Below are 15,277 nucleotides of genomic sequence, written 5' to 3'. Positions count from 1 at the left end.
ATCCAATATCACACAACCAGCAAGAAACTGAAATTAATAAAATTATCCCTCCTGAAAGCTGGTGCTTTCCTTTCGCTTCTGTTTTTCCTCCCTGTGGCTATCTCAAGGACATGACTGAAAAACTAGGAGGTGAACGTCAGAGCTTGCAGACAGCAGCATAATGCCTCAGTGGCTTGAAACAAAATCCACTTGACTCCTAGGATCACCTGTGGGGTATGGGAAGAACAGAGCGTATCTGTGTCCTAGAAGAAATATAATCTATTTTGAAAACATTGCCCAGGACAGCCATGTACTTACTGCTTTGGCCTGCTACCTTACCTGCTGTGTGCTTTCCCAGGCATTTATTGCACTGGTTTTCAGCTATACAACTTCAGTAAACTGCACTGGCATGGACTAAAGCAGTTTCACCTTCAGCACAATCTCTGCTAGTCCAGAGCCTGTCCTACAGCAAGTCGATATGAATTTTATGACGTAACCAGAGAAACTGCAGTCAAGTTACCATCATACCTCAGAAACAGAATAGAGTTTAACAATGCATCTTTGAAAAGTGGAAGCAGGTGCAGGGTAAACACACATTTTGCAAATGCTTCTCAGATCACCACAGCAGTAGCCTTTCCTGTTAGGCAAGTTTAAAGGAAAAGATCTTCCATTTAATCAGCTGCTCTGATTAAACTCTCCCCCAAAATATTTCTCTGTGCTTTCTTGACCCTCTCCATATATGAATGTTAAAATTATTCTAACTAAAATGTACGTCATAAAGTATTTTTGTTAACTAGTCCCCTCCCACACCTGTACCTCCTTATTGTCTATCCTTAAAGCTTTCGGTAAGAAGAAAAGTTTCACAACTTTTACAGCAGAATGGTACTAGCAAAATTGTTCGCCCAGAAAGATAAAGTAAAGTGTTGAGGTACAGTTCAACACTGTACTCGGTTAAATACAGAATTATTCACATAGAGGTGACCAGTTCAAATACAAGGGCATCAGGCTTAAATCTAACGTGAACTAAGGTGAAAGAGGCATTTCCCAGTAGATGAGTATCCTTTCCATGAAGTCTACTGCTATAAAAGAATTGTCCCTGTCAAAAATTAAGTCCCTTTGTCCAGCTCCAAAACTAAACTTGAACTATCCTGCTGCTTTTAGGATCAGTCCATGCAAAATGGTGTTTATCCACAGTTCCGCAAATAAATAAATTTTATCTGCAGAATTTCCAAATGAGTACCTTCCACAAAATGTAAATGATGTAAATGCTAAACAATTTCAAGAAAGCTCTTACCTAAAACCCCTTCTGCAGTTCTTTCTGTTTCTCCAGAGACTGGCTGTTCTAGAAAGTATACTTCTTTTATACATACATACATACATGCATATGTATGTATGTTTACACACACACATTTTTTCCCCCCTCCTGTAAAGCAAGCAGCAATTCTGAGTCACACCAAACATTTTGTTGCAGAGCTACGCAATCTGCTTGTTTTGTCTCAGCAGGGCTAAGGGTTAGCAAACTTAACTTTAACACTAAGGTTAGGTTAGGCACAGGTGATTTTATGACATACTTACTGTACTGCTAAGTAATCTGCTGCGGGCAATGCATTGTCCTTTGCAGGTCCGCTGTAAGTGGAACATTTGGAAACATTGTCAGAATGTCAAAAGGTAAAAGCTTTAAAAAGTTTAAAGGCAATCAAGCTTTTACCTTTTGACGTTCTGACAACACTTTCCAATGTTTATTTATGCTGATTTTGGAAATCTGAGCTGTGTTCCAAATGTGCATCTTTAATTAGTGAGGTTTTATGTTTTCACTCTGATGGCTATTAATCTCAGCTTGCACGTTTCACCTTTTGGATCAACGGCGCTCTGTGTTTAGAATAATTTTCATTCGGAGAGTTTCAAGCTTTTTCATTGCATCCATGATGAAGGGGAGCAAGGTAAGAAGACTTCCATGACCACCAGCTTCTTCCAATGTAACTTTATATTTAAAAAATATAGAGATTCAAAGTATTTTATTTGGAATCTAATGTATTAGTTTCCTGTATGGAGTTTCCTTATCTGTAACTTCAGTTTTGGAAAACTACTACACACAAAAAGGACCAACCCCCCAAGGTACAACCACCAAAACCACTCTTTTCACAAGAAGGAAAAAGTGAAAACCACCCTTTTCACAAATCAGTTCAAAATAGCTGATTATCTTATCTAGAACTGCCAGACTCTTGAGCTTGTGGAAAAGGTTTTGTTTTTTTAAAGGGAGGAAGAAAACCTTATTTAGGAAAAAATACTTTATTTTTCCAAAACAAGTTTAGACAGAGTGCAACAAGAGCAAAGTACAGTACAAAAACGACTCACAGCCTCCAACAGCTCATAAACCACTAACCAAATTCCTACCTTTTTGTCAAAGTTCTGCTTGGGTCCAACATACATTTTTCATATTAGAGAGGTAATGCCCACTCTACAGTGGCATTGGATAAAGTTTGTAAGACCATTATAACATAGTCACTAGTACTTGCCATATAATATACTAGCTTTTGACATGGATTCATTTTACCCGAAACACATTTCGATGAGCGTAGCCTGAAGTCCAGTATAAGTCACTCTCCTTATGTCAGGAGTGCAGCATTAACTTCAGCAGCTTTGCCTGGAATCAACCAAAAGCCTTTCTTGGCTAAATCGTTTTACCCGAGTATGAACCTTTAGCACCTGTTAATCCAAACAGTGCCCATCAACTACAACCTCTTTCCAGAACAGAGCAGCTGCACTAAACGTGATGGTGCAAACTGGATATATTTTTCTCCCTCAAAGCCCGCACAGCTTTGTTGCTACCTTTCACAGCCAGTTGTGAACTGTAGCGTATGGCATGCCAAACAAACCTGACAGAAACATATGGAATCACTTGAAAACTGCAAGGAGATTTCTCCTGCCCATCTTTGCAGAGCAGGCTAGAATAAACAGTATGGGCTGAGATCTCTTCTGCAGCATTGTACCATTAAAGAAAATTAAAAGGCAGATAAGTTTTTCCCTCCGCAAAACTATCCTTTAGCCAACTTGAACAGAAGCAAAGCATTTGACAAATTCTATACCCATACAGTGTATAAACCAGAAATTATTGCTCCAGCTTGTACTCTAGTTTCCATGCCTGTATAATCTCTGCAATTACCTGAGGAATCTACTGTTTCTGTTGTGATCATTTGTTTTGCACTGCAAGTCTCATTTTGGTCAATCCTGTTTCCCTTCTCTATCTAAACCTTTCAGAAAAAGCTAAGAGTGAAGCCTGTAGATACATATAATGACAAGTAGAGCACCCACTGCATTTAAGGCTTGAGGGCATGGGAAGAGGGGCACAAGAACATAAGAGACACCTGTGTCCCATGCACTGGAGCACAGTGCAAGAAATCCCAAGCCAGCTGAGACTCTGGCCAGCCATTCCACGCAGCACAACAGTGGCATTGTGTTCGTACACCATATAGGCCTAAACAGCCTGAAGGTAGCTTTATTGTTTACATGCAGCAAGCTTGGGTACCTCTGCACTGGGATCATCGCTGGTTTTCCTCGTTCCAGAATAAGCACAGGGAAAGGCAGGTTCTCATATTGTTATATCAGATCTTTGCAATGTTTTCTGTCACCCCATTTCAGAAAGTCTGTAGATGTTTTATCTTATTGTTTTACTCAAGTTGGAAAATCCAATGCCCACACATGTCATTAAGACTTTCTCCCCACCCTTGTGTTCCTCCTCCTCGGGGGACTTCGTTTCAATTTTAAACATGATCTGGAAGAAGCTTTTCAGGTGCCGCAGAAACTCAATTCTGAAGGAGAGAAAAAAAAAAACAGAGCATAAGAAACAAAACAGAAAGCTTATTAACAGTATCTTCTAGCATTCACTCCAGTACTGAACACAATGTCTGGCTCGGTGAATAGAGCAGATTGCTTAGCACAGAGAAATGAATCTACAGGCTCAACCCCCCCCCCCACCCCCCCAAAATAAAAAAAATTGCATTATGGAAGTGACTGGTGAGCCCCTGCTGAAACCACTGCCCTCCCTGTATAATCAGAGCAAAAAGGAATAACCTGTAACACAGCAAGACAATATAGGGATGGAGGAAGAAAGGGAGGAGAAAGAAGTGCCATGGCCAAGTGAGGTCACTCACCCATGAGGCTGTCTGTCCAATACAGCCATAAGAAACTGACCAACCTGTTGTACTCCTCTTCCACTCCCATTGTTTTAAGCAGAAATAAAAAGAGATAGCCAAAAGGTCGGCCTTGGGAAGATGCTCTAAAAGGAGAGGTATCAGAACCTCAAGTACACGTTTGGTATGTACTACAAAGTCCTCCCTAGAAAGTTAGATGTTTCTTTAGATTCACTTTCAGACTCAGAATTCTGCCTGTTTTCTTTCTTCATTTTCAAAAAAAAAAAAAAAAAGTAACTTTTCTTTCATCATTTTAGAATTACAGGCATGAAGGGACTGAATAGACACAATGGCCCTAAACACAGACTGACTAGAGGTAGAGTGACATAAAAATTAATGAGCAGCATAAAAAAAGATAAAGAGAACATTTCTGCAGACCTGCCCAAAACAAGGAACCAAAAATTACACTGAAAAGCCACGAAGAGAACATTGTTAATCGCTCATGACAGGATTCTGGTCTTTCCCGGTCACAGTCACTACTAAGTCTGGAGTCTCAGACTAAGGTTTAATCTCTTAACATGTGCCCTTTTTAGATGAAGTTTAACCTTTGAAGAAGAAGTATGTGCACATCCACTCCATGCACTCGTTTGTCTAGCAACTTGGAAAAAGCCACTGCTGTGCGAGCTAAGAGCATACCAGTCACACTTACGTCATGACACTAAATTAAGAAAAAGCACCCACAAAACGGGAAGCAGGAGATCGGGGGGGTAGAACAGCTTCCATTGCAAAATCACAAGGGCTTAGAAAGCCTCCTGGTAGCTCCTAGTCCCAAAACTTTGGGACTCTCAAAGCACAGAGTACGGTGCAAGTCTCGGGAGCAGAAGCACTGGGGAGGAACCTTGCATGACAATGAGGGCAGAAGCAAGAATTGCCTTATCTTCCTGAGTTGGATTACACTCCACGCTACGTATTCCTTTCTGCCTCAACTCCCGGGTTGGTGACCAGCTCATCACACACACCACAGCTCACATCTTTCCAACGAAAGAGCAGCCTAAAGGAAGAATTAAGAGTGCCTTGTCCTCCACAGCTCCTCAAGTGCACGGTTGCTATAATAGGCAAATAGGCATACGCTTGGCACAAATACTTCAATAAAGCTGATGGGCAACAAGCTCCATACCAACCTCCCTTCTAAGCTGGGTCCTTTCCCAGAGCTCTGGCAGCGTGACAAGAAAGCAGCCAAGCCCAAAACAGCAGGAGTAGGGAGTGCTGAACTGCAAGGCAGGCACAGGAGAAACTGTATAAATGCCAAAGGCAGCGATGAGCCAAAGGCTAGGGCACAATCCCACAGGCTGCTCAGCATACTCCGCAACGCGTCTCTGGGATTAACCTGTACCTCCCTCTGCACACATATGGTTTATCATGCTTCCTCTCTCTCTTCCTCCTTTTGAAGAAAGGTAGAGTGAGTGAGGGAAAGAAAAGCAGCACGGCTTTGCCACAGCCTCCAGAAAAATGAGAAAGACTTAGGAGAACGGGAGAGGAGGAGCGGCTGCCTAGGGACGTTGAGGGAGAACTTGCAGACAGCGTGAGGTTGGCTCTGCCTTGCAGCAATAAAAGCACAGGTGGCAGGATCTCTGCAAAAGGAGAAAAAGGAGAGAAAAACAGTGATATGTGACAAGGTGAAGGAGAGAGGGAGTTTGTATTAGCTTGAGGCTGACTAAGATCAGGTACGCGAAGGTTGACTTCCTCAACAATAGAGGCAGCCCCAAACATGCACGGAGAGACTTGGGGACAGCCTGGGAGAGCGAGAGGTATAGAGCAGCTTTATGTTGACTGAAATTTAAACCGTATGCGTCTGTGTATGTTTGAGCAAGAATGAGGCAGAGCTGAACACCTTTCCAGACCCACGGACTGCAGAGTGAGCCACATGAGAGATTCTCCTCAGGGCCTGCCAGTTTCAAATTAAAAATCATTGGACTACCAAAAAAGAAGGAAAGGGAAAAAGCATTAAAAATCTCTTTACATAAGTGCCCTCTTTTCCCAGAAGCCTCTTAAGTGACATAAAGAGGTACATATCCACTTCACACATTTTAGCTTACTGTCAGGGCAAAGCAACCAGCCTGCAAATCACCGCTGCCAGAGGAGACCATGGCGCTGACAACAGCTTCCTTATTCATTTACGCTTAAAATAGAGCTCACCACTGCAGAGCTCGTGCAAGCAGTACCCAGCCACGAAGGCGGTGCTGGGGAGCTGCTGAAGCTGTGCAACGGTCCCATTTCGGGATTGCCCCAGCTGCGCTGGCTAGAAAAGGAGGTCATTGCTCGGGGAGACGGGGGGATAAACAGCCCCAACTTGCAGCTCCTGGACATGCCTGGTAACCTGTGCCCCATCCAAGGGCTTAGGGCACCCCCAGTGCTGCACCCGAGTGTGCCAGGGAAGCGTGCACGTTAGGGAGTCCACCCAGTGGGGCTGGGTTTTGAACACGAGCAGGTCTCTGGTGCACCACGCGGGAGTGTTCATGCTGTGGCGAGCCCAAAGCGCTGCAAAGGCCCCGAGGATATCGGGTCAGGCATGCGCCTATGGGCTGCTTCCCAGTAGTTTCCACAGAAATGGGAGCGCAAAAGAGCAGTGGAGAAAAAGCAGCAGCAGCCACACATGGGCACGACCAAATAAGCAGAGATTGCCTCCTCCTGCCTGTCTCCTGTCCGATCAAGTTGAGACTTCTGCCTGGTCTCAGCCCTCTTCTTCCCTTTTACGCTTCATGCAGGTGCTGCTGCTCTGCCTTGTCCAGTTGTCCTCTACCCTTTTGGATGGTCTTGCTTCATGCATTAGAGCTCCCAAGCAGATAAAAATCGCAGTTTGTTCAACTCTCTCCAGAGGATGCAGTGAAATTTTTTTTTCCTCTCTAAGGCCACTCGTACCTGTAACAACTTTGCTATCCCTCTTTTATCCTCTGGTTCATCCTGTGCCTCCTCCATTCACCTGCATGCAGAGCAGCCTGGCCTGAAAGACTCCAATCTCTCTGTGGGGTCTTAAACGTGGTACTGTGCACAATCCAGTGCGGTGGCAACACGGCCAGCACCTTGCATTTGATTTTAAGCTCAGCTTGACAGACAGGTGTTCACTTCTGTGACATATGGAATATAAACCAAGAGGAGAAAATCCAGACGGCCAAAGGCCAAGTGGTCTTTTGGGGGCTGGTGTCCCCAGCAGCACACAGGACAGCCCTGCTCAAGGCACGGCTCCCCATACCTTTAGCAAGGGTGGAAGAGTGTCTCTCGGGTAAATACGCAATTAAACTTGGAACCTGTTTTCTCATTCTGATGGACATATTCCAAAGTGCCACATCCCCTCACAGCGTGCTAATCCACCAGCTGAACGGTTGTGTTTGTGCCACCCTGTGCTAGAGAGGGAAGTCAGTTACTGTAAATGGTTTATAAATAGCTTTGGATTCTGCGGGGCGAAAATGTTAAATGCAGAGAAGGTGTCACAGCCCCATTAGAGGAGAGGAGGGACAATGAAGTGGAACAAGACAGTATTGTAATTTAGTTCAAAAATGCTCCCCGAAATTGTGCATCTGTTGAGTTGCTCTGGAGCCAGGTTTCCCATCTCTTAACCAGCTGCATTAGCAGGGGCAAGAGGTGCTGCAGACGACGACGTGATCTCATGTGACATACACTACTGCTTCACAACATCTGCTCCTGACCTTCATCCCAGCCATGCACCCCCAGCATGGGAGAAGTGACAACCCATTTGAAATCTACCTGCTTAAAATCGTATGTTCACCTGACTTCCATAGTATCAGAGAGAAGAAAAAAAAAAAAGAAAAAAAAGAAAAGGCATTGGTTCACTTCATACACTTCAAACACTACCATCCACTCTTTCCAAGCCTTTCATGTGGATACTTACTTTCTAGTGATTACTTCACCCCTATGCAATGGGAGGCTCCCCTTTCTTTCCCTCAGTCTGATAGATGTTGTTTCCAAGGTATCAGGGGTTTAACAGCACTGAGGTGATTTCTAGCTATCATGTGATGGCACCACCATTCTTCAGTTATCACAGTACTGTACCTTTCACGTATACAGCACCGGTACCATGATAACCGAAAAAGGACAGTTCATGGTCTCATTGTTTGGTTACCACTTTCAGATAAACAGCTCTCCACCCCTGTCTTGCTCAAAGGACAACAAGGCAGTCTCTAAACAACTGAGGTCTAGTCAATCACTTGTCAGCCAGCTGGAGTAAATGAAATTCTTGATACAGGATGCCCTTCATCTAACCTGTGTGTTGCAACTAGTGGCATGAGAAGAGCTATATTACTTTTCTCTTCTCTGAACCACTACTAGCCACAGACAAATGTTTAGCAAAAACTGAGGCTAGAAAGCAAGCTAGAAGCCCGCTGCATGACAGGACTAAAGCTCTGGGGTTGCAGACAGCTCCATGAATTGAACCCCAGAGCCCTTTCCTTTGGGCTGTTGCGTCTTTGGCCTGAATGGCTAACCATTCAAAACACGTCCCATTTACTGCCAGAGCTACAGAGAGATCACTAGGAAAACACAGCAGCCTAAGAGGGGCAACAAAAAGCTAACTGACGCAGACATCCAATCCGAGACCAGGAACCAACAATAAGCCCCATCTCGGCAATTTTAATCGCCTCAGAATCAGGAAGAATGCATAACAATAAGGAAATCATCTTCCAACGTGTACAAATAAACACAAGGTAACTTAGTCACCTGTCTCATTTGAAGACAGTACAAGCTGTTCTATTCACAGCCACATGCAGTCTTCTATATACAGAAACCAGTTGAGTGGTATAACTACCAAATTAAACGAGACTGGGTAATTAAGCTGAACAAAACAACTTACGTGTATGGAGACAGAGGTCCCAACAGGACTTTGGAAACATCCTGTTGTCCAAGGGTCATGAGGAGCAGAGCAAGGCTCTGATTTGTTGAATCCACACAGCCTCCCTGCAAACCAAAATGTTTTAATAATTAATCTCTGTACAAACCAGAAATTCGGATGGGAGGAGAGCATTAGAGGAGAAAGATTTACTTAAAAGGCAGAATAACCGCTCTCAATTTTTAAGGGCCAAAAAGATAAAAATCTAGATTTTGTAACAATGATAAGTTAATTTCACAAGGCAGGCTGGGAAAGGAACAGAAGAATAAACAAAACAAAACAAAACACCAAAAACAATGTCACATTAAAGAACCTTCCCCACTCTTCCAACCTGTTCACTTCCAACATCACAGAATAAAAACAGTGAAGGATTTCCGAACTTTAATTAACAGCTTCAAGTAGCAGGGAGAAGTGAGCTCTTCGAGGTCCACTGAAAAGAGATGTTACTTTATAGTTCATGTGTGTTTGAAGATTATTGATGTGTCTGAATCGCAGCACTTGAACAGTTTAAAAGTGACATTTGGACAAATAGCTCAGCTGTAACAGCCTCCAAAGAGCAGGTTAAAAGTTGCTACACCTCCACCAAAGACCCTACTGTTAGTTTTTGTGTTTTACATTTGCAATTTTCCCTTGTATTTATGATAGAAAGAAGTGTATTTGTTGCTATGTGAAAGAGCCACGCACAAAATTATGTTTAAAAAAAAAAAGTGCAGGGCAAGCTGTTTTGTATGTGGGGGAGAGCTATAGCGAGTATGTAAATTGGAATTGGAAGGGTGGTTTGTTTACAAAGTCTAAAGATAATTTAAAAAATATTTAAAATTAAATTAGTATATTCATTCAAGATTTATGTAGAGAGAACTTGCTAACTATGGCTATGCAAACACATTGCAAAAAGAAAAAATATCTGGCATAACGTTCTTCTGGGTTTTCCTCATATTCATGCTGATCCAAAGCCATGAGAAATCTGTGAACAGTTTCCAACTGAACCAGAGGCCTGATGCTAAACCCTAGAGAAAGCAAAACATACAAGTAACCCTTTTAAAACTCTGTAACAAAGCATACCAGCAGCTTTGTGGGCAAGGAGCAGCCTGTCACCATTTTAAGAGGTATCATTACCATCTAAAAAGGCAAGCGAGGGGCAAAATGAAGTCAGGAATACATAGCGAAAGAAAACACTGTGTGACAACTTCAGCGCATTTACTCACTGAGAGGGCAGAAAGGACAGCCTTTCCAAGAAGAGTTACTGAAGGGGTAGTTTCAAGACAGCCTTGCTGTCTTAACAGCGTGACAAGTCTCTGCTCTGCTCTGAAAAATACTCTGCACTTCATGCAGTGAAAGGATGCCCTTTCATTACATATCAGCCGCGCCGCTCGCTACCTCTTAGCAACTGCTCTGCTGTCTCCTACAGCAGCCCTTTTACCTGTGCAAAACTACCATACCATAGTGGGGGTTGTGCATTCAACCTCATGTCCTCTATGGGACTGAGGAAAACTGTGCTCTGTCTTGAGTGAACAGGGGACCTGCAGAATCCAGAGCAACAGTTCTCACCGGATGCATTAGCAAATCTGAAACATGTCCAAGCAGTAGTCGAGGGTTTGGTAAGGAGCATTTCAGATGCAGGCTCTCTGCATTTATAGTCAGTTAGCCACTCCAAATGCTCTTAACCACTTGTGAAGACATCACCTTCTCTGGGCTTGTTTTGGTGCATGTGTTTTGTTTTGTTTTGTTTTTAAGCTGAAAACATTATAAAACACCTCTTTTTAACACCCAGATTATACAAAGGCTTCAGTCAGCATGGAGACAACCATGTCCTGTACAACACAGCAAAATATGACATATCCATCGCATCTTAGCTGCTTACATAAGTCTCTCTTGCTGCAGTGAGTCAGAGTCATCCCTTCTATCGTTGTGCGTTAGCAATGCGCTGTTATGTCCACTCCCACACAGGCAGTTGCCGTACAGGGAAATTAAGTGATTCTTTGATTACAGTAAGCCTGTAATCAAACCCTGAGAGAGCAGTAACTTATGTCTAATGAAACACAAGCAAATGCCTCTCCAAGGAGGCCAGCTTTGTTCTCTCAATTCACCTGCCGCTTTCTCAAGGGTCCAAAACCAAAGCAAACCTCCCACTAGAAACGGGATGGGTGATGTCAGAGCCAAAGTATTGACATTTGTTCCAAAACGGCTGGCACTCATTAGCAGTTCAGGATGCAGCTTCTAGACCACATTACTTCAATTTATGGCAGCTTCTCCATTATCGTTTCCATTGACAACACAGCCAGACCCAGCACAAAATTAGAGACACAAATCACTTAAAATACAGTCTGCTTTGAAATGTGGCAATACAAATACCACAGTCTACAGGCATATACAAAAATAATTCCAGATACTGGAGAACAGTGTTTCAAGGAGAATTATTCTTCTGAGATTAAGGTTTGATTTAGTCTTGGCTATGTTTTGGCATTTGCACAATTTCCTCACTTGCCTGTGCATACATACTTGTGTGCCTCAAGAAACCTGAGGTGCTCTAGTTGGCTTACCTCTGGTTAAATAAGACAAGAGCCTTACCCCCTTGCCCTCTTAAGCCCCCATAACAACTCACCCCTGCCTTATGAAGTAGCTCAGCTTTAAACAGGTATTGCACCCTTCCCTGGTTCTCCCAGTCGCAAGGAATATACACCTTCAACCCTTTTCCAGTTCTTCCAGGCCTTCTCATTCTGCCACTTACCTGTTACATAAAGTTCCCATAACTGGCACCTTTCAAAGAGAAGGGGTTCACGATGGCCTTCAACAACTAAGTTCAGGTAGGACAATGCTAGTCACTCCATGCCCCTCCTTCAGGGCAACTGTAATTAGCACTGTGTCAGTTGTTATTAGTCTATTAGCCCTGACACTCTTCAGTCAATAAATGTGCATACAACAAGCTCCACTGATTCTGAGCAGCACGTGTCCTCTTCAATTTCTTTTTGAAGGCTTAGGAGAGGGACCATTTAGCATTAAGCCATCGCTGTAGCAGATGCCTCAGAGCTCCTTAAACAATATTGAACTCTGGCAGGGTTGTGGGTGACTTTGACAGCTAAAACCCTTCTGCAGAGAATCCATCTCTCATGTTCTCAAGATGCCCCTTTCTGATCAACTCTCTTCCCCATCTCCTGGAGCACACCAACTACAGCCAAAGACAGAGTGAGAAACAGTCTTGCGCAGTAAAACCCATCCCCAGCAGGGAATCTGAGCACAGGGAGCGAAATTCACTCTTGAACCCTGTATTCAGCGAGCAGCCAGTGTAAAGAGTGCAGGGCTTTACGTCTGCCTGCTCAGAGCAGCAGGCTTTGCCAGGATGCAAACTTTATACTGTTTCATTAGACAGCTAATTCATAAACCTAGGCAAAGAAACTTAAACAGTTTCTTCAAAACGAGACAATATTGCACACTTTGCAAGGTGTTTTTTTTTATCCTTTCTGTGGTCAACGCTGGATCATACTGACCTAAGTTAAAGAAAGGGAAGTCAATGACAAAGTCCATCTTTCCAAATGCCAGGCTAGGGCTGCGTGTGCCTGTCTGTCATGCACAAATTCAAGAGCGCATTCCAAAATCTACAAAACAAAAGATACCGTATCGCCTACGACAAAGGGAGCAGAGAATTCATGAACACTGAACGAGGACTGAGCAACCAGCAGGTAAGCAGCAACATAACCAGATAGGCTCACAAACAAGAATTTTTCCATTGAGAATGGCTGCAGGGGAGGGCTGAAAGCAGTCCACGCACTGCTCAGCACTTGTCAGTCATTCTTTGACATAATCTGAAGAGACCCACATGGAAAAAAGCCTTCCAGAAGAGTTTGCTGTGCCACGGCAGTTCACAGCTAACAACTTCATTGACCCATAAGAGAACTTGATCTCCAAAGACATTGACATCTGATGGCACATCACCTTAACAATCAAAGTCTTGCCTGACCCAAGGATTGCCTGTTTCTTCCCCAAATACATTTCTCTGCTTTCCTCTGAGATCCTCACTATCTTGGTGTGCTTTGCAGAACTTGACTCCTCCCATCCAAATGGCTGTGGTTCATGACAGTAGCGCAGATAACTGTCTGGTCATAGCCTTTCCCGATCTCCTCATTTTGCAGGTTCTCTGGCACCTATCTCTGCAGAAAGTATAATATCTGGACAGATTCCCTCTCCAGTTTCAAACTATCAAGTCCTGGATGGCTTTCAAAGGAAAATAAGTAGCTACTGCTACTGATAAAAACCATGAGGAAACGGGATTTTTGAAGCCTCCTCTAATCTGACTATCTGCACATCTTTTCCAAGAGGTTTATGCAAAGCAACAGATGTACTGAATTTTAGCTCTTTTTCAAAAACTGAAGCTGCAATATTTTAAAGTTCACCCCATTTAAATAAAAATAGCTGACTCTCACTATGCTCAATTGCTCCTAGAAACACACAGATGTTCCCTCACAGTAAGTACCTGTTAGCTCTCCATGCATATTGAGGGCTGAACTTTCAAAAGCAAGGCGTCTCAACTGTAACAGGAAGAACAGTCGAGCATATCACCTTTGTTAGATTAAAAACCCTGGGTTAGAAACAGTCCCTTGCAGTTTTGCAGACAATCACATTACAAGTCTGGACAGTCAGCAGAGTTGCTGCAAGCCTGAAACTATACTGGTAGTCCATGGCTGTCTGGATGACGCTGTCCTTCATAAACACCTCTGCAGCTCAGTTTGGGAAAGAAAACAGCACCTTTTCCGCTGCTTGCATCTAGGTGGAAAGGGAGAGCTAACAATTTACCTGGGAGACCCAAGGATTAGGTGGTCTCAAAGGCCGTTCATAGCACCTGGGTATTTGCATTTCCCCTGTCCTCTAGCAACATGGCACATTTAAGACTACAAGTTTTAGACATACGTGAAGTAGAGAAAGGAACATTTTCCTTCAGGAACGTCACAATTATATTTGAGTTCCAACACATACTGAAGAAACACAAACAAGATATTAATGGAAGACAAAATGAAACATGAATGGAATATTAATGGAGCAAGCGGGCAAGCTAGTTATTCAGACAGGGGAAGAAGATGGGTTCTGATCAGGAAAAGCAGAAGACAGCAATAAGCACAGATTAGCGAGCTAGTGCAAGCATGGATACAATGCGTGAGATTAAGGAGCACTTTTATAACCAAGTTACCTAATACAGGACCTCATTAATGAAATTTTTGATGTTTTTTTGGAAGTAACCTGATAGGACTTAAGTCAGAGCAATTACTTTTTAAAGCACTGAGCACAATCTGTAGATGGCTGCCTCCTAAAGGCCAAATATGTGTTGTCAATACTAATAGCCACTTATTTTGACATTTGTTGAGATAAACAACAAAAGCAGTTATGTTCTTTATTAAATGAGAAACTCTCACTGTGCTTCTAATCACTAAATCATTTTTAAGACTGAAAGCTGGTTATCCACATAAAAACCTCACCATAAATGAAAACAAGCATTTCTAATACAAAAAATTATGCTGTGGAAGGCTGTAATGCACTCAGATTTCTATGCAAACACTGTCCTAGCTCCTTTCCAAGAAACCATTTGGCCAATTCCTCATACAAGCAACAGATCTCAACACATTTGACTTTTGTCATTATCACAGCAAAGCAGCCAGCATTGAGACTGGCGGCTCATTTTTCTTCCTCCTCACACCTCCACCCACTCACAATGCCCCACTTCCACCACTAGTTTCAGAGCCCTGACTCAGCTACAACTCCACTTTACTAACAAAAATAAATAATTAAAAAAAACAACAACCCATGTAAAACCAACTACATTCTCATGCAACAAAAGCAAAGTTTGTCTCTACTGTAACTCATGGTAATACACCTCCTGCAGAGGAAATAGCATGGCACAGCAAGTCGCTGCACCGTTCATGGAACAATTTGAAAACACTTTTCACCTGGATTAAGACGACCCTGGCAGCACCAGCTCATTTCTTTGGCTGGATCTGAGCCAGCCTGAGGGTGCTCTCACACCACCTATCCCCTTACCCTCAGGTCACCACCTTCTTCCCTTTAGTTATACACACAGGCTATATTGGCCACTTACCCGGTACACCTCCTCAAGGAGCAGCTTAGCACAATTCTGGCCCAGTTCCTCAGGCAGCACAGCGACTCCCTGGCCCTGAGGGTTTGAGGCTAGCTCAGCACTCAGAATAGTGCCATTGATAGTTTCTGCAACAAGGCACAACCCAAAACCTGGAGATCTGAAAGAAAGGGAAAGTGCATTTGATTC

At 43.3% G+C, this 15,277-nt stretch overlaps 1 protein-coding gene across 2 annotated transcripts in view; it reads right to left on the bottom strand.

Moving 5' to 3' along the window:
- Positions 1-2,255: 2,255 nt before the first annotated feature.
- Positions 2,256-15,277, bottom strand: part of RCL1 (RNA terminal phosphate cyclase like 1) — a 31,056-nt gene continuing 18,034 nt past the window's right edge. For both annotated transcript variants that reach the window (XM_068928097.1, XM_068928096.1), the window contains 3 exons: positions 15,092-15,248; positions 8,974-9,077; positions 2,256-3,788 (listed from right to left, as the gene is read on the bottom strand). In XM_068928097.1, the coding sequence (XP_068784198.1) occupies positions 3,635-3,788; positions 8,974-9,077; positions 15,092-15,248 (415 nt within the window). In that variant the 3' untranslated portion in view covers positions 2,256-3,634. The remainder of the gene's footprint in view (positions 3,789-8,973; positions 9,078-15,091; positions 15,249-15,277) is intronic.

Source organism: Struthio camelus, chromosome Z (genome assembly GCF_040807025.1).
Source record: "Struthio camelus isolate bStrCam1 chromosome Z, bStrCam1.hap1, whole genome shotgun sequence".
Lineage (NCBI taxonomy): Eukaryota > Metazoa > Chordata > Aves > Struthioniformes > Struthionidae > Struthio > Struthio camelus.
The sequence above is the reverse complement of the archived record's forward strand: the minus strand, read 5'-3'. Positions and strand labels throughout refer to the sequence as shown.